This window comes from Phyllopteryx taeniolatus, chromosome 5 (assembly GCF_024500385.1).
Source record: "Phyllopteryx taeniolatus isolate TA_2022b chromosome 5, UOR_Ptae_1.2, whole genome shotgun sequence".
Classification (NCBI taxonomy): domain Eukaryota; kingdom Metazoa; phylum Chordata; class Actinopteri; order Syngnathiformes; family Syngnathidae; genus Phyllopteryx; species Phyllopteryx taeniolatus.
The window spans coordinates 1,509,720-1,536,003 of NC_084506.1; the positions used below are offsets into that span (position 1 = coordinate 1,509,720).

The 26,284-nt window shown below is 41.4% G+C and overlaps 1 protein-coding gene across 6 annotated transcripts in view; it reads right to left on the bottom strand.

The window, feature by feature from the left end:
- The window catches only part of LOC133478123 (synaptic vesicle glycoprotein 2B-like), an 87,177-nt gene that overhangs the window by 18,423 nt on the left and 42,470 nt on the right, over positions 1–26,284 (bottom strand). For 3 of the 6 annotated variants that reach the window (XM_061773754.1, XM_061773753.1, XM_061773756.1), the window contains exons 4-13: positions 16,878–17,058; positions 14,433–14,808; positions 14,087–14,176; positions 9,984–10,097; positions 7,876–7,964; positions 7,694–7,769; positions 7,322–7,410; positions 5,347–5,480; positions 4,465–4,662; positions 3,214–3,373 (exon numbers count right to left, since the gene is read on the bottom strand). In XM_061773754.1, the coding sequence (XP_061629738.1) occupies positions 3,214–3,373; positions 4,465–4,662; positions 5,347–5,480; positions 7,322–7,410; positions 7,694–7,769; positions 7,876–7,964; positions 9,984–10,097; positions 14,087–14,176; positions 14,433–14,808; positions 16,878–17,058 (1,507 nt within the window). Of the gene's footprint in view, positions 1–3,213; positions 3,374–4,464; positions 4,663–5,346; positions 5,481–7,321; positions 7,411–7,693; positions 7,770–7,875; positions 7,965–9,983; positions 10,098–14,086; positions 14,177–14,432; positions 14,809–16,877; positions 17,059–19,742; positions 19,983–22,627; positions 22,912–26,284 lie in introns of those variants that run through there. The other 3 variants (XM_061773758.1, XM_061773757.1, XM_061773755.1) reach the window with 3 other exon arrangements.

Here is a 26,284-nt window from a genome sequence, read left to right on the forward strand (position 1 = left end):
ATCCCAGCTGGGGGTGGGGGGGGGGCGGCAGATTTACGACGGGGCGTGTGTGAGTTTTACGAGTTTATGGTATTGCAAAGGTCAGGGAGAGAGTTACAATAGGATCGATTAATTAATGCAATGGATAGAGGCCTGGTCTGTAGTGGTAGAGGGTGACTTGATTTGAGAATTTGCCAGATGTAATATTGGGAATTAGGGGACTTAGGCTAACAGTTAGTTACGGTATATTAGCGAAAGCAATGAAGGACACCTGTAGTCTTGTAAAGGTACCTGGGGAGAATTAACGTGTGCTTGGTGGAGATACATCTAACCAAGCCACTTCTTTTACACCTGGATAGTGATAAAAAATTATTATTATTAGCCGGAGCTATTTTTAAATCGTCACTCGAGCAGAAATATCGCTTTACTGAGGAGGAAGACCTAGTGTAGTGATGGTAATATTTATTTCAAACCTATCAACCTTCAAATAGAAGCTGCGTGGTTACAGGAGTTGAGTTGACTGTTTGCCCAAACAGGAACGAGGGAAGTTGGATATTAATTGCGTTAAAGAAGCCTCAGGTGGCTGTACAAGTTGGGATGGTTAGTTGTTATGGTTCAACCGATAAGTGTGCTGTGTTCAGTTTTGTCTGTGTGGTGTATGTGAGAGGACATTCCTGGGTGCAGGTCTACGTTATTGTCTGAGAAGTCTCACTTGTCATGTCATGTTAATTATTTATGTTTTGTGTTAAATGTTTGTGTCGTCTTAATTAAAAGCAGAAATGGAGCACTACTGAGCTGGCTGACAGAAGTAATGAAGGATGTGATCACGTGCAAGAGACTATAGACCTTTAGTTACCAAGGACAGTGTGACTGACAAGAGAATACGGTCTACAGAGTGTTTAATGACTGAATTGTTGAAATAACATTATTTTACAGGACGGCCAGGAGGATGCAGCTTGATAGTGTTGTTGTATTGCAGGATGTTGGAGCGCTGACTTAACGCTGATTTTTATGTGATTCTTGGTTTATTGACATTAACACGTTTGTGAGACAAGTTAACAATTGGTTGGGGAATAATTTCAATGTTGGGTGACAATTGCCGACTTGTCCCTTCTCTGGAGTATGCATACAGTAATTATGTAGTCCACCCCTTTGGCAGGAGTATCTTTTGCAGAGTTGTGATTAATTTATATAAGGGTTTGTTTGCATGTCTTGTCAGGGGCCTCTGCGACGGGGAAGACGAGCTGTTTGATTGTGGATGGTGTTGTGTGTGGATATTGTGTTTTGGTGTTAAATTAGTCATTTGGCATGGAGGGAAGTATATACATACTGTATGTCTGGCCGAAGAAGGTCATAAGCATGACACTGGTGATCTCCCTGATTATAGTTACAGGAATCTATTTCGGAATGCCTTCAAAACCAAAAGAACAAGTGAAAAAGAAGGAAGTGAAGCCAACAGGGGCCCTAGAGTTGAACTACACGCTGGGGGAAAGGACGCTGGAAGGAGGAAGATTTTACTGCTGCTACTAAATTCGAGTCGACCTGTGCCTACCAGCTGATGACAATCTGGAGGGTGAGTGCCAGCGCTGGGACCGCGTGTATCCTCTAACTAAGGTAAGAGGTGCTCCCCTCTATGGTGTCGAAATGGTCCCGTCCCTACCTTGCATCTTTCAAAATAAGAGTAAGGTAACTTCAGGCCCCAATAACAAACTTTCCCGATCAATTAGTCACCCGGATCCACAGTTTTGTAAATTCACACTCTTTATTGTCTATTATGATGCGGCCCGATTGAGTAAGAAAAGGTCTGTTGTGGTTGGTTTCTATGATAACCCCGACAGTGATCAAGCCTCTCTCTCAGCAGGAGATCAACCATATGGCGGATTTCACCTGGGAGCGTGACTGGTGTGGGGGGTGTATTATTCATTTTCTCAGGAGTCTTGTCCTCAGGTTTGCTCTCAAGGCCTTTGAAGGGAAGGACCCCCACGGCCAAGATCTGCAGCCTAATCTATTTTTTTTAGAAGAGGCTTAATGGAAGATACTTTAAGCGCTTTAGGAAACTCGCCTGACTGAAGTGAGCAATATAGTTCCCCCTAGTGTTCCGACTGAGATACCACAGTTGGATAGAATTGTACCTTTATCACAAGATGACAAACTTGTGTTGCTCTTTTTTTTCTTTTTTTTTTAAATGCATGCCTTATATTTTTGATACTCCAACATGATTAAGAAATTCCAAGTTTAAAATGAAATCTATTTGTTTGTGTTTGAAATTGCCCCACTAGCAATGTTTGTAGACAAGAAAATGCAGTTTCCTGCAATATACACAATGTGAATTTAAGACAAATACTGTTGATTATATAAAAGAGGAAACCAACAGGTCTGTTTAATGTCACTTCAGAAATAAAGTGAGAAAAATTAAGTTATAGCATAGCATTTTCATAGAATAAGTGAAAATCTACTATCAATTGGTTTTGAAGAGGCAAGAAACTAAGCCCCCCTCTTGCCGATTGGCTTTGAAGGTGCAAAAAAAGTTTTCTTATAAAGGTTCAATTCACTTGTTTATCAATATGTTTTGATAAATATTATATATATTAAATATACAGAAATATATATTTTAAAATATATTTTTATTTTGTTGGTAAAATGACCTGAAAGGACTCGAAACTTAAAGTGTAGGACTTGCGACTTGACTCGAGACTTAGATGTCTGACTTGAGACCTGACTCTTGACTTGCCTGTCTCGACTTGGGACTTGACTTGGTACTTAAGGGCAAATACTTGAGACTTACTTGTGACTTGCAAAGCAATGACTTGGTCCCACCTCTGACAGATAAATAAATCAATTGACGACTATTATCTTGGTTAAATCAGAACATATCATAGATACATATCATCATATAATTTCCACTGATAGTCCCCTAGTGGATGCGGGCAGTACAGTGATTACGCAAAATCAATCTGATTGAATGCTGATTAAGTTTTTAAAGGAGATTCTATGGCATAATTTCTTTGTTTTTCTGTCATTCACCTTACATAACAAATATTTTGAAACCGAGAAAGATTAAAAAAAAAAAGCTTCATGTTCCTCACATAAATCCAGAGTGTTGCTTTCATGTGCTACAACTAACAGAACACATACAGTACATAAGTTATTTGTGCATTAATGTTACAGCAACTCAACTGAAGAAATTAGCACTACAACAATGTAGAACAATCATATTGTGACAAATCCAGGTACCTTTTAGAAGCAGGGTACAGCTCTACTGTCACCACCTCGATGCCATTCCATGCAGCCACACTGACGCCACAGAAGAGACACTGTAGAGCGATGATCGCTGATTGGCTGAAGCTCAGAAACAGGAAAAAGCTACACCCTGCTGAGACGAGCATGGAGCCACCTGAGGAGATCATGATAAGCCCAATTAAAATGACAAGCCTTGGCTTCCCTACCAAGGCTTCACAATCAAACTCAGAATGTTGGATCCAACATGATTAATTTCACACATAAAGCTTGAAAGGGGAACATAACCCTAGATGTCAAAACTTCCTGTTATATTGTAAATGTGGATATCTTCTTTATCTGATGCTGTTTATTTATATCTATGATGTATTTATTAAAAAATAATATGTTTAAAACACCGCATCTACTCGCCTTTGAGGTATGGCACTTTCACGTCATTACATGTGCAAGGTTGCGAGCCTACTGGTCACTCGCCTAGCAGTTAGCTGCTAGCCGCTACCTGCTAATGCCTGTGAGTTGGCACCATATTCTACCATTTTAATACATGACAATGTAATAAATGAGCAATTTTTTTAGCGCATTAAATTAGCGATTGGACACGATTTCGGTATGGTGTTGTGTCAATGTTGGTGGCTGCAGAATATGAGAGTAATGTAAACTGTGGTCAGGCCAGCCTCCAGTCAAAAAGTCAAGAAGTAAAGCCAGTTGCCACAACGATTGTTCATACTATGCATTACGGTAACGTTCTGTCTGGTTTTGTTAGTAAATAAGGTGGGCTGGAAGGAAGGAGTGATACATGTCACATTCTTGCAACTTCGCACACGTAATGACGTAAAAATGTAGGCCCCCATAGATGAGTAGTGTTTTAAACAGTTATTTTAGAATAAATACTTTGTATATTTAAGTAAACAGCATTAGACAAAGAATAGAGTCACATTTTAAATATAACAGGAACTTTTCACATCTCCGGTTAAGTTTCCTTTTACAGACTCAGGGCTGGTGAATCCGAATTTTCTGTACTGTTTCCCATTTTGACGGACCGGTCTGCGCCAAGCTGGGCGTTTTGTCACTTGGGCACAGTGTTAAACATGCACGGACGCACCGTGTCGCCCCTGTATGGGTTTATGAGGCATAAAAAGCTCATAATGTATCGAAACATATCTCCAGCTTCCAAAACTCAAATCTCACAGAACCTTTAAGGTACACAAACCAGCAATGCACATCAGTGGTATCAAAAGAGTAAATCACCGATAATCTTGACTCTGCCAATCTTCTCCATGAAGAGGGCGGAGATGATGTTCCCAGGCAACACGGCCAGACTGCCGAGGAAGCTGACCAGATATATGAGGACATCATTCTCTTCACCAGTGTCCAGGTGGCAGCCACGTTTGTCATGCTCAAAGGTGTTGTTTTCCATTTTACAGTCGATGAACTTCTCCTTCAGATCTAGGAACGAGCATGACAGATAAGAGAAGTTCAGAGTGTCGTCTCTCTCTGTGTATTGGCAAAGCTACAGGAATTGAAAAAGAAAGAATACTCGGTGTGTCAGAAAAGATCCAGGACTGGTGTCACAAAAAATATATTTCAAATCCAAACTACAGTTCTTCCTTTCGAAGTAATCCCCCTGGAGTCTAAAAAAAACTTTGTCATCCGTCTCTGCCACCCCTTCATGCACTCCAGAAAGGATTATTCTGGGATCCTCCGCAGCTCCGTCATCACGGCCATCTTGGTGTCGTCCATGTTTTCAGAACAGGTCCCCTTGAACTTAGGAAAGCAGACAAATTCACACAGAGCCAGGTTGGGTGAGGTGGGAGGTTGCTCCAGCATTACGATGTTCTTCCCAGATGCAGCATCCACGAGTTGAACAAATCAAACGCTGCAGGATTTCTTTGTCGATGTGATGGTTGATCATCTGGCCCACAATGATGAGAAAATCTTGCAATCTGTAGTTTGGGTTTGAAATAATCTTTTGTGATATCAGTCCTGGACCTTTGTTAAAACACCTCGTATATGGGGCTGTAAAGAGGGTGGCTAGCCCAACGTGGTGAGTTCTTCTTTCTACAACCTTAAACCATACCACTGAGTAAACATACCAGCCTCACCGACATGAGCTGCTTCCCCTGAACCTACCTGTATTGTTGAAGACAGTGTTGCGTATGGTGCAGTTCTCGAACACTGTGTCAGTGGACTTGATGTCCTCAAAAAGACAGTCTTCAAACAATGAGTCCTCAAACTTCACAGACTTCAGTTCTATTTTGATGAACCTATGGGCATGGGATGGGACACACAAACAAACCAATAGACAAAGAAAGTATGGACTCGGACTTCTATTGCTGGGGCATTGCAGAATGAGCAGAATGGTCTCAGTAATACATTGCAGTCAATCACAACTGGATAGTAATGCTATGGAAACAAGCTTTGCCACATGCATTGATATGAACACCATACAGTGCATACATGTATGCATACATGATGATCTCCATGGCAGTATCATACTTTAAGCGAAAAACTTGTTAATGTATTAAAGTGAAGTCCCATTCTGTCAGTTTTAATTCTGCAATAGCATAGAAGTCAAGTAATATACAGTACAAGTAGTCACATACTGTGCTGTATACTGAAAACCTTGTTTTATGTTATTAAATATGGCTAATGATTTTTAAAGCCTTAAAAGCAGCAACGAAACTCCCATTTTTCACTTAAGAAATGTTTGTGCTACGACGAGACATGAGACACATCTGTTATGCTACGTTTACATAATGTTTCCAGCAGCCGCGTCAATCACATTTCAGGCCAGGACAAAATGCGAGGAGCTTGAGACAATGTGGGGTGGGGGGAGAACGGGAATCAGCAAACGTAACAGGCTGGGATTGTTGTGGATGCCAAGCCACATTTTTTTAACTGCCAAAACATTAGCCACAGCAGTGCGCCGTAGTAAAAATGGGGTGACAAAACTTGACATTATGCCATAACAGAACTACGAGGTGGTCTGCAGCGGGACAGGCCAAGCAGAATCCTCGCCTCTCCAAAGCAATCACTTTTCAGGAAAAAAAAAAAAAAAAAAACGGCATTTTTGTTTGAGCCATTAACATTTCATCATCAAAGAGAGCAAGCCATTTTCAACACTTCTGATTGGTTAGTAAGTTGGTCAGTAAAAAATAACAGACCCACGTGGAGACTGAACAATAGTATACATTTGTAAAAAAAAAACATGAATTGCCCAAATTTGGACATATGAGGTGTCTGCCTGACAGTGACAATATGTACCCTCTCCACGGTCCTTTCAAGTTTGTTACGTTCCGCTTTGATTGGTGCTCGTTTTGTCCGGTTGTCACAGTTCACACAGCTAGTATGGCAGCCTACTAGTATCGATAAGGGAACTGACTGGAAATTTGGTGAAAGATTTAGGACCGGTTCTTGACAGGAACCGGTTTTTGATTCCCATCCCTGATGAGCTACAGGGCATTGCGTTCTATATTATTGTCTGACACGGCACATACAGTCTGGGAGGGGGTATAAAGGAGGGGATCTCCATTCCAGTCTGCCGTGGCCACAAACGTGCTTCAAAGCTGCCCGGTGTCCAAGTTTCATCCATGGAAAGCTTTGAGAGAATGTGAAAAACATGGGGGGGAGGGCCCATCCGAATATGATGGGCCAGGAGGGAACGTATTGGGATCTGTCGTAGGCCGTGGACCAAACCGTAGTGCACATTTGAGCTCCCGGGACTCAGCAGGCCCTTCCCCCCACGGCCAATGATAGACAATAAAAAACTTAGCAATTGTTTCACATATAGCACAGCATGCACTTTGTGATAATAACAAATGAAATGGTTGATATGCTGCATTAACCCTTGTGTAACTGGCACAAGGTGCTCATGATGCTTCTCAAAGTGGAAGGCAGAGAGTCCTGACCACATTCACAATACAGAAGCTTCACGCATCCCATCACGTTTATTTACAGTACTTTCAGTGAGCAATACTAGAGAAGGTGGAGTAATTTCAACATTTAACATTTGGATATCAATTCAGTACCCTCTTAATTGTATTTAACTGACAATTAATACAAATGTCAATTAAACAACTTTAGAGAGTGGCAAAGCGGCACCTACTTGTCATGGATGTATTCCCCTTCTTTATGGACTTGATTCTCTAAAGAAAAGTTGAAATAGAAGTTCTCCACTTTCTCTTTATGGAATACCTGAAGACAGTAACAACTTCAGCCAAATACAAATATTCGTGAATTGGTCTAATTGAATCAACTTTATACAATGTGACTGTTTGTGTCAAGTACAGTGTTACAAGTTGATAAATCATATAGACAAAATTAACATTTCACAGATGGAATGGGCGATTCATACGTGTTGTACCCGAATGTTATGTAATATAGTATATATGCCACCCTACAGAAAAACGTTGCACAGTATTTATATTATTACATGTGGCGGTTTAGATTATTGAATGCAGAGCGGTGCTAACATTACCTTGACTCTTGACTCATACTCTTCATATTGAAGGTGCTTGATCATGTCTGGGAACCACACAGATAGGCCATAGTAGCTGTGACAAAAGCAGTGGGACAAAAAGTACGTGTGAGTTGCTTTTCTTACAGTATAATACGAAGACAGTTTAGTGATAAATGCAGTGAGCAACAGTGTGAGCAAACCTGAAAGCCATGCAGAACCAGATGATGGCCATGAAGAGAGTAGCAAACCTCAGCTCAGCAGAAAAGAGAGATGCTACGTTCTTTAGCACCTGGGACCAAAACACAAATAATTACAGAAAATCTAATTCAACTTTTAATTGGATCCCTCCAGGATGAATGGATGAATGATACAAAGCCCTGAGCCAATACAGAATCAAATATTTTGGGTTTAACAGGGCTAACCACTCAGTTCCTCAACTGTCTTCTGAGATGTATAGTAACCCACTAAATATATAAGATTGATTTAATGGGGCGTTGATCATTATCTGATAGACCCAATGGCATTATTACAGAAGGTACGGAAAGTATTCAGACCCCCTTAAATTTTTCACTCTTATATTGCAATATATTATTATATTGCAGCCATTTGCTAAAATCATTTAAGTTCATTTTCCCCCCTCATTAATGTACACAAAGGATCCCATATTGACAGAAAAAAAAACAGAATTGTTGAAATTTATTAAAAAAGAAAAGCTGAAATATCACACAGCCATAAGTATTCAGACCCTTTCCTCAGTATTTAGTAGAAGCACCCTTCTGAGCTAATACAGCCATGAGTCTTTTTGGGAATGATACAACAAGTTTTTCACATCTGGATTTAGAGATCCTCTGCCATTCCTCCTTGCAGATCCTCTCCAGTTTTGTCAGGTTGGATGGTGAACGTTGCTGGTCAGCCATTTTCAGGTCTCTCCAGAGATGCTCATTTGGGTTTAAGTCAGGGCACTGGCTGGGCCATTCAAAAACAGTCATGGAGTTGTTCTGAAGCAACTCCTTCGTTATTTCAGCTGTGTGCTTAAGGTCATTCTCTTGTTGGAAGGTGAACCTTTGGCCCAGTCTGAGGTCCTGAGCACTCTGGAGAAGGTTTTCGTCCAGGATATCCCTGTACTCATCTTTCCTTCGATTGCAATCAGTCGTCCTGTCCCTGCAGCTGAAAAACACCCCCAGTGCATGATGCTGCCACCGCCATGCTTTACTGTTGGGACTGTATTGGACAGGTGATGAGCAGTGCCTGGTTTTCTCCACACATACCGCTTAGAGATTAAGGCAAAATGGTTCTATCTTGGTCTCATCAGACAAGAGAATCTTATTTCTCAGCATCTTGGAGTCCTTCAGGTGTTTTTTAGTAAACTCCATGCGGGTTTTCATGTCTCTTGCACTGAGGAGAGGCTTCCGTCGGGCCACTCTGCCATAAAGCCCCGACTGGTGGAGGGCTGCAGTGATGGTTGACTTTCTACAACTTTCTCCCATCTCCCGACTGCAAGATCATTGTGGCTGAGCTCCAGACATTGGAGCTCAGCCACAATGATCTTTGGGTTCTTCTTTACATCTCTCACCAAGGCTCTTCTCCCGAGATTGCTCACTTTGGCCGGACGGCCAACTCTTGGAAGGGTCTGGTCGTCCCAAACGTCTTCCATTTAAGGATTTTGGAGGCCACTGTGCTCTTAGGAACCTTAAGTGCAGCAGAAATTGTTTTGTAACCTTGGCCAGATCTGTGCCTTGCCACATTTCTGTCTCTGAGCTCTTCAGGCAGTTCCTTTGACCTCATGATTCTCATTTGCCCAGACATGCACTGTGAGCTGTAAGGTCTAATATAGACAGGTGTGTGGCTTTCCTAATCAAGTCCAATATAATCAAACACAGCTGGACTCCAATGAAGGTGTTAGAACCATTTTAAGGATGATCAGAAGAAATGGACAGCACCCGAGTTAAATAGATGAGTGTCACAGCAAGGGGTCTGAATACTTATGGCTGTGTGATATTTCAGTTTTTCTTTTTTAATAAATGTGCAAACATTTCGACAATTCCGTTTTTTTCTCTGTCAATATGGGGTGCTGTGTGTACATTAATGAGGAAAAAATGAACTTAAATTATTTTAGCAAATTCATTCCAACAACTTCACAACAGGGACACACACAAACAGACATGTTGTGCTTGGTAAGCTCAACATTACTCCATTCCAGAGCAGCAATATAAGTGTTGTGGGACATGAGATACATTTGCCATTTGTGAGTACTTTGTATTACACATTAAAATACAGCATATACCAAGGAACAGCGTGATGTACGTACCAGTTTACAGAGTGTAAGTGAGCGGACAACCCAGCGTTGTACAGCTGTTCCTGTAGCACTTTGAATCTCAATTATCTCATCCTCTGCTGTCTTCGGAGCCTTGATATGAGTCACCTTGAGAAAGTTAAAGGAGAACTGTTACACTGATCTGATGTTTGTCCAACTACCAATTAAAATTCTTTAACATCTCCAACTGTGTAATTTTTAATTTCTGCCTTTTGAAGCAACTTTCAATCGGTCGTTTAAAAGAGGAAACAAAACTTTCCAGCCAATGCAGATGAGTATGTCATTCATACTTTAACGTAGAGTTTGCAATTTAAAAAAAAAAAAAAAAGCAAAGCAAATTTATTTATACAGCGCATTCCATACACAAGGTAATGTGCTTTACATGATTAAATGCATTTAAAAACAAATAAAAAAAACTGCCTATAAACATTTAAAACAAAGAAAGAAAAGAATAAAAGTACAATTAAAACATCGTACAGTGCAAGAAATATTATTTAAAAGTGGAAATGCTCTTTAAAAGCATTACAAAAAACAAGAGTTTTTAACCTGGACTTAAAAACAATCACACTTGGGGCTGACGTCACTTCTGTTGACAACTTATTCCATTTGTGTGCATCATAATAGCTAAATGCTGCTTCACCATGTTTGCTTTGGACCACTATTTGACCTGAGTCTGTCGATCTCAGAGCCCTACTGGGTTTATATTCCATTAGCCTTTCTTTCATGTATTGAGGGCCTAAACCATTTAGGGATTCATTGACCAGTAGTAGAACTTTAAAATATATCCTAAGCTGACTGGGAGCCAGTTTAAAGACTTTATAATTGGAGTAATATGCTCTGACCTCTTTGTTCTGGTCAGAACCCGAGCTGCAGCATTCTGAGTGAGCTGTTTAATGCTCTTTTTTGGGAGTTCAGTCAGAAGACCATTACAATAGTCAAGTCTACTTGAGATAAAAGTATGGATGAGCTTCTCCTGGTCTGCTTGCGACATGCAAGCCTTCACTCTGGATATGTTCTTCAGATGGTAGAAGGCAGTTTTAGTAATTGATTTGATATGACCGTTGAATGTCAGGTTGGAATCTATCAATACACCAAGGTTTCGGACTTCGTCTTTATTTTTAAAGAGAGTGACTCCAGGTATTTACTAACAGCAATCCTCTTTTCTTCATTGCCAAAAACAAATATCTCAGGGTTGTTATTTTTTGTTTAATTGAAGAAAATTTTGGCTCATCCAGTTATTTGTTTTGGACAGTGACACAACACCTCAATTGAACTGTAGTCATCTGGAGACACTGCTAGATATAACTGTGTGTCATCTGCATAGCTATGATAGTAAAAATTTAAGTTCTGAAGAATTTGACCCAAGGGTAGCATATTCAGGCTGAACAGGAGGGGTCCAAGAACTGACCCTTGAGGGACCCCATAGGTCATTGCCATTTGAGGAGATTGAACACTTCCAATGGTTACAAAATAACTCTTTTCCTCCAGGTAGGACCTGAAACATTTAAGGACTGTTCTATTTAGTCCTACCCACATTTCCAACCTGTTCAGCAGTATATTATGATCTTCCGTATTAAATGCCGCACTGAGATCCAACAAGACCAGATTTGACACCTTTCCCGAGTCAGTATTCAACCTTATATCATTTAGCACTTTGATAAGTGTCACGATTGGTTTTCGAAGGCGAGGTAGGCAAGGCAAAAACGTGGAGGACCCAAGCAGGGTGGCAAGGCCGGAGTGCAGGAGTCTCAAAAAAATAATATTTAATCTCCAAAAAAGGACAATCAAGGAACATGGATACAGCAAAGTAACAAAGAAACACTTGAATGAACCTAAAACTGGAAACAAAACCTGACTGGTAACTAAGACGTGGCACAGACAGAGACAATGACACCTGACAATAACATACTACAATGATGCACTACAATGACAATGAACAGACAAGAACTGAACGAAACCAGGGAACTAAATACAAACAGATTGACGATACAACGAGGAACACCTGGACAAGACACGAACGGCCAGAGGGAGCTGATTGGTCGACACAAGGTAGGTTGACGAGAACAGGTGGACACCACTAAATGAGCACACGACTTGAACATGGAACACAGGAACACATAAAACAAATTTGTGCTGAAATTTAACCTGATGGATTGTATTTTTTTCACTCAAATAACATGCAAATTCATTGCATTTATCTGCTGTTAGGAGTTCTGGAGCTATCTGATTCGGGGGGGGTTGTGAACTTGTCAACCACAGCAAACAGAGTACGATTATTGTTGATGTTCTTATTGACGATTTCAGAAAAGTGTTGCTGTCTACTCCTGACTAACTTGATTAAAATTACAAAGCCTTTGTCTGTAAAAACAACTTTAATGTTAAAACTGTCTATATGACCTGATAGCAGAATATTACTCAAATGATCGCTTGGAAAATCTTCCATCCCTTGTGCTATTTTATGCCTCTAATTTAATTTAAATTAATAATTTACAACTGGGTACAGCGGGAGAAAAAGAGTCAATCAGAGACTGTAGAGACAGGAGGCGCGAACCAATAGTCTGTCAATCATTTGCACATCCTCACTGCTCACACGGAAGCACACGGGGACACACCAGAGCCTCTCGCAAAGGAGACTATTATAGTTTCTTGGCCAGGTAATTTCACTCCAAAATTTAAAAAGAAGGAATTGGACAGCTCTCTCTGTCCAGACAAATCAATCTATAATGGTAGTGTGACTCGTGTCCAAAACGGATGGCTGCATGACTGAGCTTGGAAAATCATTGTGTATGTCACGTCAACATTCTCACCAAGTCGTCAGGAAAGTTGATCAACTCTTCTATATTTTTAAATGATTGTACATTCCAAAAAAATACAACATCAAACCGGTAACATTTCGTGTAATGTTGCATGCTTGTAGCTGACCGAGGTGCATTCTGAAGTGACCAGGTGAGCACGACAAACTAGTCTCTTCTTGGATATTTTTTTGGTCAGTGAGCTGGGGGCATTAGTTTGGGCAGAGACGAGAGGGGATGGGGGCTTGGGCAGGGGATGGGGGCAGGCACTGAAGCGAGGCTACATCAAAATCTTACTAACAACATACAAACAAACAACAATTCACACTCACATTCACACCTACAGGCAATTTAGAGTTGTGCCATTAACCTACCATGCATGTTTTTGGGATGTGGGAGGAAACCGGCGTGCCCGGAGAAAACCCACGCAGGCACGGGGAGAACATGCAAACTCCACACAGGCAGGGCCGGGGATTGAACCCCGGTCCTCAGAACTGTGAGGCAGCCTCTCTAACCAGTCGTCCACCGTGCCACCTTTAGTGCCTTCCTGAGAATATTAATGCCTGATGCAATTTTTCCACCAAAGTGTTCAGTTTCATGATTAAAATTATCCTACAGCTTCAACCTGACTGAATGTGATCATATTTGTGAAACATATAATCAAATATGGTTTATATGCCTTTGTTCTAAGTCTTAAGAGTTTGTGGATCCTACACATTGAACTTACATTTTTATAAACTGGAACACTTTGCCTTTTCTTTTGTTCCAAAGAAGGAAGTCTGTGGTTGAACTCAAAGCCAATGACACACCTACATTTAACTGAGGGAAGAACATGTCATTTGAAACTCTTCAACACTTCCACAATTTTTGCTTGTTAATGACCACATTTATGCTGTATAATTATGTGTAACCATTATTCCACTATTGGGGTTATCTATTTTCTCTAAGGTGGTAAAAAATGGTAAAATTGTAGAGGGTATGAAAGTACATGCTCTCTTAGTTTTGCATCAGCAGAGCGTTACTATTAATACAAGATAGAAACATGATTTGAAGAATTTGAAGTTTTCAGTGACAGAACTTTAACATTGATTTTGACTGTGGGAGTAGGCTGTATTGTTATATTTTGCATACTCATTAATTTTATTTATTTCACCATTATTTATGCAAATAAGGCAATTGAGAACATATTCTCTGTTGCAATGCCGACATGGCTGCAGATAGAAGAGTAAAACGGCAACAATATTATCATACATTACATATTATTCATATGGATGCCTCTTTTTTATAGTTAAGGTATTTACTCACGGTGAAGACTTTTTCTGGCTGTCCTTTGGCTCTCCAGTTGGTGTCGTGGACCTGCTTCAGAATCATCCATGCTTCATCGTGCTTGGCATTCTGCTCCAAACAGAACTGCAATTTTATTACTCATTTTGCACATTACGTCCACAGTTCGATTCTTACTCTTTGTAGATCAATACAAGGAAAAGATGTCTGTACATATTTAATGCTCTTGTATATTGTTGCATAATGAATGCTCTTAGTTGATTTTAGAGGCTCCGCAGATGATTGTATTGAAAAAAAATTAAATAACACCTATATAATCACGTGAAAACATTTGCAGTTTGGAGTCCAAACATGGTGGCAGTTTTACCTCAAGCAAGAAGCGAGGACTCTCAGGCATAAAAGTTAGTCCGACCAGAGAGGCAATGGCAGGAAGAGCTGCAACCAGAACAAATAACCTCCAACTGTGGAACTGGAACTCTGTGCCCATACTGAACCCCCAACCTACACAAAATACAAACAGATTATTAAACTTGAGATTATATACAAAGTTGTATTTGTAGATACAATACAATAGAAATATTAGAATCTTACCATATCTGGGAATGATTCCCCAGGCAGTGAAAGATGCATATATCCCACCAATCATCCAGAACATACACAACCAGGACAGATGCTCTCCTCGCTTGTCCATCTGGAGGAACTCAGAGAAGTACGAGTAGACAATCGGCACTGTGCCGCCGATACTGAAAAATAGATAGACTCTTTTAATTACAGCTGTTTGAACTGATTTTCCCCAAACAGAAACAAGTATGAACATTCCATGATGTTCACACAATCTGTGATTAAAAATAATAATGGAAATGCAAGTCCTGAAAATGACTTGTTCCTGGCGGTCACCAAACAACAATAAATCCCACTTGGACCACTAGAATACAGTTTTGCATTTTCTGTAAAATTTGAATGTCTGTTTAAATGCTAATATTGTCCATGTGTTATCTGTAGATAAATAATCAAATAAATGGAATTAATGAATGAATAAATAAATAAAGTTAGTACTGTTACATTTTGCTATCTTGCTTATATATTATTATTTACAGTAAATATCATTAGGGGGCAGGGTCACTGATGGTGTAGTGGTACACTCGCCTGACTTTGGTGCAGGCACCGTGGGTTCAGTTCCCACTCAGTGACCTTCAAAACTAGACATTTTTCCGACCAAATAGAGTTCCATGGTTATTACACACATACAGTGAGGCAGGACATGGCTGACAAACTACACCTGCAAGACATTTATTGATGTGATGCAAGCTGTTTGTGGATGGGATCATTTGTGTTGTGCCGTGATCTGATTTCTGAGTGTGTGAATCCCAGTGGACTTTTGTTTTTCTGAGCTTAAGCACTGGGCTCGGTTCCTGCAATGAAACACCAGACTGCCATACAGTGGGCTGTAAATAAATAATATGAGCTTGACAGCATGTGGAAGGAATAATATTTAATCTATCATGATTAAAAATCTCAATTGTAGCAATAGCTCTTGGATCTCATTAGATTGTGTATCTGTTGCGTTTATCCATCACAAGTACCGTACTTTACTGTATATATCACCTCTGCCGAGAGCATGGAGTACTGTTTTTTTTTCATTTTAGATTATTTTTCTGTAGAACAGAACTCGAACTACTTGCTGAAAAAACATCTGCAGTATTCAAATGCAAATTATTTTGTGCTCATTTTGTAATGCCGTTAAGATGCCACCTCAATGACCTGCTTCTTCTAAGGTGCCAGGTCAGCAATGGAGTAGCTAGCATTGGCCACATTTCTGATAGCAAGCCGGCTTGACAGAGAACAGCAGAATGACCTGGTAACCCAAACACATGGACGGAAAGGATTAACATCCTTAGAACGGCAAAAATATAGCATTACACGGCACAATGCATTCTGGGAACCGCACGGCTTCTACGTTGCAACAATACTCATTATTTATTTTCCAATTTGTTTGATTTTAGTTTGTTTTTCAAATGTAATTCTAAATGTGAAGATTATGGTGATCTTGTAACATTAAAATACATTTGTATTTATTTTTTTGGGTCACTAAAAATATGTGTCACAGCAGCCTTTGTGTGACAGATGGTTTCTGGAGAAAACAACATTTAATTGTTTGTGCTATATGAACTATATTGCTCATAGGCTCACAGATGACAGCTTATCATCGTGTGAAGAAGACAGTTACCTTTTGGTGCCTGGATGTGCCGAGTGCCGACGCTGTACGCTGAAGTTCAGTAGCAAAAATCACATTAACCGGATGAAATAAATATTTGAACTGGCTATTATTTTAAAAATCTATATTTTACATTGTTAAGTGAAATAGTCCTTTTGAATTCAAGTTGACAGCTGACTCCACACACGATAAATAATGACAGAGAACAAAACCAGACTGCATTTTTGGTTCGCTGCAGGTCGATAATTTAAGTTTGATTTTAATTTCATTAATAAGAGAGGACTCAAATAAATCAGTGACTATTTATCTACTATCTAAGTAAGCAACCAACCAAGCGGCTTTTTTAAGAGTTCAAAATGTTTTTGTTTCATGCAGAAATAAATCTTCGCATTCCCTGTAGCAGTTTATTGATGTAAATAAATGCATCACAATGAGCAATTATAGGTTATTATGCATACACACACATAAAAAAAAAAACAATATATGCAGGATTATCCTCACTTTAAATGTAAAAAGGGGGTCTTGTCGGTCCCGATGTTTTGTTTTTGCAAAACAAATGTTACCAAACCGATGTGTGTGTTTATGTGTGTGAGTTACCCGATGCCTGACAGCAGCCTGAAGAAGAGGAAGAAACCATAGCTTTGGGCGAAGGAGGACAGGAAGACAAAGACGCAGTCTATAGCTAATGCCACAACCAAACAGCGTCGACGGCCAACTTTGTCTGCGAGACCACCCCATATGAACGCTCCCACCATCATACCCAGGAAGACAATTAGACCTGCAGAGAGAAACAGAAGTATTATAAACAGGAGGAAGTGGGAGATTTTCCTTACCTCCGTCGCCTAGTATTTACTCATGCGGGGTTCACTTGGTTTTCTTTTATTTGTGAGGAGCATGGTTCTAGTCCTGAGCAATATGAAAAGCGCCTTGATATTTGTATCTGTAGGCACTATATGAATAAAATTTAAGTGACTTAGCTTACATTAGCCAAGTCATTAGTCCTAGTTAAGGCAGTGACTTTCCGTCACTGCCTTGACCTCTTGAGTTCACTAGGGCTTTACAGGTTCCCACTTGTAATCCACCACTCCATGATGACATCACAGAGCTGGTGGATGTTAGAGACCTTCTATTTGAGGATGGCCCACAGATACAAAACTACTTTACATTGTAGCAAAATGTCATTTCTTCAGTATTGCCCTATCAAAAGATATGTATGATAACATATTTACAAAAATGTGCGGGGTGTACTCACTTTTGTGAGATACTGTGACTATTTTACACAGTATATATTAGTCATTTTCATATTGTTTGATCAATAATGGTAAAGACATTTGTAAAAAAAAAAAAAAAAAAAAACACAACATAATAATAATAAATCTAATTTAGCAATTTTTTTTATGCCCCCTTGGTTTTATATGGGTAGATATCTCCAATGCTCAAACAGCCATGCTTAAAGTCCTATTCTCAAAAAGTTATTGATGATTTACAATTTTAGGCATTCATGGTAAAGTCAGTCCCTTTTGACAGAGCAAATGATGTGGGCCACTGAAATACACTTCTTTTTATAACAGCAAACACGACAAAAATGCATAACGATAAAGACATAAATAGCTTCAGAAAAATTGTGTGAGGTGCACAATTTGCATGTGTTTCCCTTCAAACTCTGCAAATACAAGTGCATAAATGATACTCATAACTACTCATATAAACTCATTACTCTCATGTGTTTATACAAACGTAATAATGCTAAAAACGTGCAATAGTTCGGACATGTTCACAAATTTATACATATTCATTCATATCTCGAAACAACATGAAACAGCATGCATGTTTTTTGGGATGTGGGAGGAAACCGGAGTACCCGGAGAAAACCCACGCGGGCACGGGGCGAACATGTAAATGCCACACAGGCGAGGCCAGATTCAAAGAACTGTGAGGCAGATGTGCTAATCAGTCCTCCACCGTGCCGCGCATATATATATATATATATATATATATATCCAAAAACTTAATTGACATCTTCAGAAAACACGTTGCAAATTATCAAACTTCCTTTCGGACACCTAATGGGCCTAATGGTAAAAACGTTTTTGCAGTAAAAGCTTGAAAAATATTATGTTATAATATTTTTTTCTTATAAACAATTGTGATAGATGACAACTGCCAATAATTCAAATACAAATGTCCGTTTTTAGAAGGAAATTCAGTGGGCCATGTCTTTAATGTTTTTCTTCAAATTATATGAAAATGACTCATATATTGTACACTGTAAGTATTTTTGGACTGTGGGACCACAACAATTCCTGCACAGACCCGAGCATAGGATTGGATCAGGGACTTTTTTTTTGTATATGTTGCCTTAGTGAAAAATCACGTCTAATTCTATAATCTGATATACATTAAAAAAAAAAAAAAAACTAGAGATGATTATGAAACTTATCGAATGTTACACAGATCCAGTTTCTATCCCACTGGTCCTCATTAGGGTGGCCAGCTATCTTTGGACAATAGGCAATCTACACGCTGAACTGGTCGCACCTATGGACAATTTAGAGTCTTCGATGAACCTAACATGCATGTTTTGGGGATGTGGGAGGAAAACCCACGGAAGAATGTGGAGAACATGCAAACGCCATACAGAGGTGTTCCCACGGAGATTCAAACTCAGATCTCCTGACTGTGAGGCAGACGCACAATTCCACCGTGCTCCCTTGAAAAATAATCATCCATCCATCCATTTTCTATACTGCTTATCCTCACGAGGGTCGCGGGCTGCTGGAGCCTTTCCCAGCTATCTTCGGGGTGAATTTTAAATAGATGATTGTATCATACGATGTGATCTCAAGGTTGATATCTTGGTGAAGGAGGGAGCTTGTCTGTGGTGGTTGGAATTTCAGCATTTCCTCAAATGACTCAAAGAGTTGTGTGCAAATAATACATGATCTATTTGTTGGAAAGAAACTGGAACACAACACCAGTGTGCAGATGGCCGTACAACAGGGGGGAAATGAGGGTGTGACTATTACATTATGACTCCTTTTTTATACTGCAAACATGTTATTTAGTTCAGTGAATATATGAACATTCATAACATTTCATATGAATCATAGCATTAGTGTCTAGACTCCATTTTAAAATATCTAAGCTCGATCTGAAATGGTTCATGGTGGCTGCACTGCAGCAGTCTTTACTCCACCCATATGTCTTCACGTCACTTCTCCGTTTTCCCTTCTCCCATCTACTGCCCTGCTTATTTGTTCACACACTCTAGTTGTCGTTATCCCCCTGTCTGCATTGGACTGCTATTTGTTTTTCCTGTTTCTGCTGCTGTTCATTGTTATTTCTCGCTCCTCTACCAATGGGATTTGTTTGGTTGCTTAGCCTTTTTGCCCACTAAATATTTGTTCCCACAGTTCTACAAACATCAGATGTACAAGTAAACACTTTCACTTCTAACCATACCTTACGTAACTTCCATCCATCCATTTTCTGAGCCGCTTATCCTCACAAGGGTTGTGGGAATGCTGGAGCCTATCCCAGCTATCATCGGGCAGGAGGCGGGGTACACCCTGAACTGGTTGCCAGCCAATCACAGGGCACATATAAACAAACAACCATTCACATTCACACCTACGGGCAATTTAGAGTTGTCCTCAGAACTGTGAGGCAGACGCTCTAACCAGTCATCCACCGTGCCGCCACCTTACGTAACCTGTAGAATACAAATAAGCAACTTGAGTATTCCTTTAATATGCAGAGGCAGAGCAATAAAGACGCAGCATGCAATCTCCAGCCAGCAAGCTGATTCATTTCTGCTCCTCAGTGCCCTATTGGCTAACCTGACTCAAGAGTATTGAGTATTTATTGCATAAAGAATACTCTACATTATTGACACTCATTCATAAGTGCTGTACCTATGTGTCCCAAAACTGAGTTACAAGATGTGATTGTTATTTTTGTATGATAAAACTTGAAAAAGCAGTTTGGCAGCATGAATGACTATACGGACAGTGTCACATCCTATATCAGTTTCTGTGAAGCTTTTTGTGTACCAACAAAGATATTTCGTATGTTCAATAACAACAAGCCGTGGTTCACTGCCAAACTTAAGCAACTTCGCCAGGCTAAATAGGATGCCTATCGAAGTGAGGGCAGAGCCCTGAACAATTGCGCTTGAAATCAGCTGAAAAAGAAATTAGCATCGCAAAGAGAAATTACGCAGAAAAGTTGGAAAAACATTTTACTGCCAACGACTCTAAGTCACTCTGGCGAGGATTACAATCGCTAACCCGCTACAAGTGACCATCGCCCCAAGCAAAGAAGTAGGACTAGCTGATGACTTGAACACCTACTGCAGATTTGAAAAGGACACTTTCACACCCCTCACCCACTCAGCCCTACCACCACCACACCTCTGACTTCCGCGTTGACCATTCATGAACAGGATGAGAGACGCATATTCAAACTACGAAGATCAAGATCAACAAAGCGGTGGGCCCTGACCTTGTGTCCCCATCCTGCTTCAAAGTCTACTTCAATAAAGTACAACCGAACTCAGTTTTGCTCCCGCTGCCTTTTTAAAAACATTGTTTTAGCGTGCATGCATGCTACCATATGTTTTAAGATAGCGTATGTTTTACCATGCCTGCGCCCAATAATACGGTGCGCCTTATGTATGTGTTAAATACGGAAATAGACTCCGTAACTGAGACTGCGCCTTTTAATACGGTGCGCCTTATGGTCGTGAAAATACGGTACTCGTACACTCACTGTAGTATTCTCACCACTCTGCACTATTTGCATACCTGTTGTTGCCCAATACTGGCCACTCATGTGTTTGATAAGCATCTGCAGCATTTGTACAATTGACATTGTCCCAGATTATCGCACTACTAGTCACTTTAAACTGCATGCATTTCTTGAAAGTCTCTGCGCCCTTTGCACAATGGTCATTGCACCAGACTATTCTTCTATTAGTCATTTCAAACTGCTCTAAATGCTAGAGGACTCCGCATCATTTTGCACAAAAAAAATAAATAAAATAAAATAAATTGTACCGGCATTACCAGATTACTGGTAATCTTTTATTGCTCGGTGACTGTGTTTTTATGTCTCCAAAGTATTCTCTGTCAATTGACTGTCTGTTGTCGTACTAGAGTGGCTCCAACTACCGGAGACCAATTCCTTGTGTTTTTGACATACTTGGCAAATAAAAATTATTCTGATTCTGATTCTGCATGTATGACAACATCGTGGCTGCGTAGCAAAAGAGTATGAGTACTACACTAGACTGCCAGTAGTCCAGACCTGAAAATGTGAAAATGAAATTGAAAATGTGTGGTGCATTGTGAAGCGCAAAATACCTTGGCCTGTTGAGCAGCTGAAGTCGTAAATGAAGTAAGAACGATTCCACCTTCAAATCTTCAACAATTATTGTCCTCAGTTCCCATACACTTATTGAGTGTCGTTAATAGGACAAGTGATGTAACACAGTGGTAAACATGTCCCTGTCCCAGCTTTTTTGGAACGTGTTGCATACATCAAATTCAAAATGAGTCATTATTTGCAAAAAAATTAAAGTTTATCAGTTTGAACATTAAATATTTCCATCCATCCATTTCAACACCGCTTATCCTGGTTAGGGTCGCGGGACGCTGGAGCCTATCCCAGCTGACTTCGGGCGAAAGGCGGACAACACCCTGAACTGGTCGCCAGTCAGTCGCAGGGCACATATAGACACAGACAACCATTCGCACTCACATTCACACCGTCACTGAGTGGGAACTGAACCCACGCTGCCCGCACCAAAGTCAGGCGAGTGTACCACTACACCATCAGTGACTCATTAAATATTTTGTCTTTGTAATTTATTAAATTGAATATAGATTAAAAAGGTTTTGCAGACCATTGTATTCTGTTTTTATTTACTATTATCTATTTCATTTTACACAACATTACAACTTTATTGGAATTGGGGTTTGTACATATCATATGTTAACATAGCAAAAACGTAAGGACATTTGTGTTTGAGAGATTATTCCTTTGTTGTAACAATGCTTCTTCGTATGGGGTTCTCCCAATGAAAATAACAGCAACTTTTTGTCACATTTGGCCTCAAACACACCCTGAATTTTGAAGTCCCTTTTTTGCATATTTTCATCAATATTTGTCAACTTAAAAATTTAATCCAAATATTAAATTAAATGTTATACTTTAATGTTTAATTGAAATGTTAAATATATTTCTGAATATGAATATACCAGGTGATTAAAAAAGAATGCGCCAAAATCAGCACGCAATATTTCAAAAACGAAAAACGGCAGTTTGAACACATATGTTGTACATACCTTAAAGTTTTTATTTCATGTTTTACAAGTGCTCAATGTGCCCACCACCAGCAGCACGGACAACATCAAGCCGATATGAGAATTCTTCCCAAACGCGCCTCAGGGTGTAGCAGTCGTGTTGATTGCAGCTGTTATTCGATCTTTCATGTCATTGATATTTGCCGGAAGTGGTGGAATATAAACTTTGTCTTTAACATACCCCCACAAGAAAAAGTCTAAAAGCACGGTGCACCGTGACAATGGCGTTTGTTTTCGCAAACTCAAGCACTCAAAACGCTTTCTGCTGAGGAGTCGCCATTTTGAGTGTAAAAAAAAACGTAATTTTTTGACAATTGAACGGCGTCAGAGGAGTACGTCACCGCAGCGGTGACGTTCACACCGTCACCACTGATTCAGTCAATTACAATGCTTTTAAACTTAACAAATGCGTATCACCCTGTATATATATATATATATCTGCTGGGACACCCCAGCAGATGTGGCGTTTCAGGAGGGGGAAGCAGTGCACCATCAACACTGTGTATAATGGGGATGGGGCGCTGCTGACCTTGACTCAGGGTGTTGTAAGTCGGTGGGCCGAATACTTCGAAGATCTCCTCAATTCCAACAACACGCCATGAGGTCCGTCGGGAAGTCGAATCTCAGATTCAGGAAGAGCAGTGTGGTTTTCGTCCTGGCCGTGGAACAGTGGACCAGCTCTACACACTCAGCAGGGTCCTCGAGGGTGCATGGGAGTTCACCCAACCAGTCTACATGTATTTTGTGGACTTGGAGAAGGTGTTCGACCGTGTCCCTCGGGGAGTCCTGTTGGGGGTGCTTCGGCAGTATGGGGTACCGAAGCCCCTGATACGAGCTGTTCGGTCCCTGTACGACCAGTGTCAGAGTTTGGTCTGCATTGCCGGCAGTAAGTCTGACCCAATTCTCTTCATAACTTTTCTGTACCAAATTTCTAGGCGCAGCCGAGGCGTAGAGAGGGTCCGGTTTAGTAGCCTCAGTATTGCATCTCTGTTTTTTGCAGATTATGTGGTTCTGTTGGCTTCTTCTAGCCGTGATCTCCAACTCTCACTGGAGCGGTTTGCAGCCGAGTGTGAAGCGGCTGGGGTGAAAATCAGCACCTCCAAATCACGCGATCATGGTCCTCAGTCGGAAAAGGGTGTCGTGCCCTCTCCGGGTCGGGGATGAGATCCTGCCCCAAGTTGAGGAGTTCAGGTATCTTGGGGTCTTGTTCATGAGTGAGGGAAGAATGGAACGGGAGATCGACAGGCGGATCGGGGCAGCGTCTGCAGTGATGCAGTCCATTGTGGTGAAGAAGGAGCTAAGACGAAGCTCTCAATTTACCAGTCGATCTACGTTCCTAGCCTCACCTATGGTCATGGGCAGTGGGTCGTGACCGAAAGAACAAGATCCCAGATACAACGGGCTGAAATGAGTTTCGTCTGCAGGGTGTCCGGGATAGAGATAGGGTGAGAAGCTCGGTCATCCGGGAGGGGCTAAGAGTCGAGCCGTTGCTCCTCCGCATTGAGAGGAACCAGATGAGGTGGCTGGGGCATCTGATTAGGATGCCTCCTGGACGCCTCCCTGGTGAGGTGTTCCGGGCATGTCCCACCGGGAGGAGACCCGGGGTCAACCCAGGTCATCCTGGAGAGACGATGTCTCCCGGCTGGCCTGGTAACGCCTCTTTTGTTAAACAAAAGATTAACAAAGCGGCAGGCCCGGACCACGTGTCCCCATCCTGCCTCAAAGTCTGCGCGGACCAGCTCGCGCCAGTCTTCACTCAGATCTTCAACAGATCACTGGAAATGTGCGAAGTTCCATCCTGTTTCAAACGCTCCACCATCATCCCAGTCCCCAAGAAACCTGCAATCTCGGGTCTGAATGACTACAGGCCTGTCGCTTTGACATCTGTGGTCATGAAGTCCTTTGAACGTCTTGTGCTGGACCACCTCAAGAGTGTCACAGGTCCCCTGCTGGACCCCCTGCAGTTTGCCTACCAAGCGAACAGATCTGCGGATGATGCAGTCAACATGGGACTGCACTTCATCCTAGAACACCTCGACAGTGCAGGGACCTACGCGAGGATCCTGTTCGTGGACTTCAGCTCAGCGTTCAACACCATCATCCCTGAACTCCTTTCATCCAAGCTTCTCCAGCTCAGCGTCTCACCTGCCATCTGCCAGTGGATTTACAGCTTTCTGACGGGCAGGACACAGCAGGTCAGGCTGGGGGAGGCCACCTCATCCACACGCAGCATCAGCACTGGGGCGCCCCAAGGTTGTGTCCTCTCTCCGCTGCTCTTCTCTCTCTACACGAACGACTGCACCTCAGCGAACCCGACTGTCAAACTCCTGAAGTTTGCAGATGACACCACTGTCATCGGCCTCATCAAGGACGGTGACGAGTCTGCATATCGACAGGAAGCGGAGCGGCTGGAGCTGTGGTGCGGCCGACACAACCTGGAGCTGAACACGCTCAAGACTGTAGAGATGATCGTGGACTTCAGGAGGCATCCTTCGCCACAGCTGCCCCTCACGTTGTCCAGCTGCCTTGTGTCAACCGTCGAGACCTTCAAGTTCCTGGGAATTACAATCTCCCAGGACCTGAAGTGGGCGACCAACATCAACTCCGTCCTCAAAAAGGCCCAGCAGAGGATGTACTTCCTGCGGCTTCTGAGAAAGCATGGCCTGCCACCGGAGCTGCTGAGACAGTTCTACACAGCGGTCATCGAATCAGTCCTGTGTTCTTCCATCACAGTCTGGTTTGGTGCTGCTACAAAAAAGGACAAACTCCGACTGCAACGGACAATCAAAACTGCTGAAAGGATTGTCGGTACCCCCCTACCCACCCTTGAGGACTTGCACGGTGCCAGAACTAAGACAAGGGCGTGCAAAATCCTCTCGGACCCTCCCCACCCCGGTCACCAGCTATTCCAGCTCCTTCCCTCAGGTAGGCGCTACCGATCAATGCAAACTAGAACTAGTAGACATTCCAACAGCTTCTTCCCTCTTGCAATCAACTTCTTAAACAGCTAACTTACAATTCCATTACAACAAGCTGGCAATTTTTTGACTTGAGTTCGTTGTCACATTTCTGTATTATGTATTACTCGTGCACTCACTGTAGTTGTCTCGGCGTGCTGCACTATTTGCATATAGTGGCCACTCATGCCAGAGTAGCATCTGCTCCATTTGCACACTGATTGAGGAGTATCTGTAACATTTGCACAACCATTGTCCCAGATTATCGCACTACTCGTCACTTTAAACCGCATACACTCCTTGAAGTCTCAGTGCCCTTTGCACAATGGTCATTGCACCGGACTATTGCGATATTAGCCATTCGAACTGAGGACTCTGCATCTTTTTGCACAATTGTTGTTGTTTTTTGTCAATGTCTTTGTCTCCAAAGTGTTCTGTAAATTGACTGTCTGTTGTACTAGAGCGGCTCCAACTACCGGAGACAAATTCCTTGTGTGTTTTGGACATACTTGGCAAATAAAGATGATTCTGATTCTGATTCTGATTCTGGGATAAGAGCTGGATGAAGTGGCTGGGGAGAGAGATCTGGACATCTCTACTAAATCTCCTGCCCTGACCTCGGATAAGCTGAATAAAAATGGATGGATGGATGGATGGATATTGGTGCAGCAATCAGCATAGC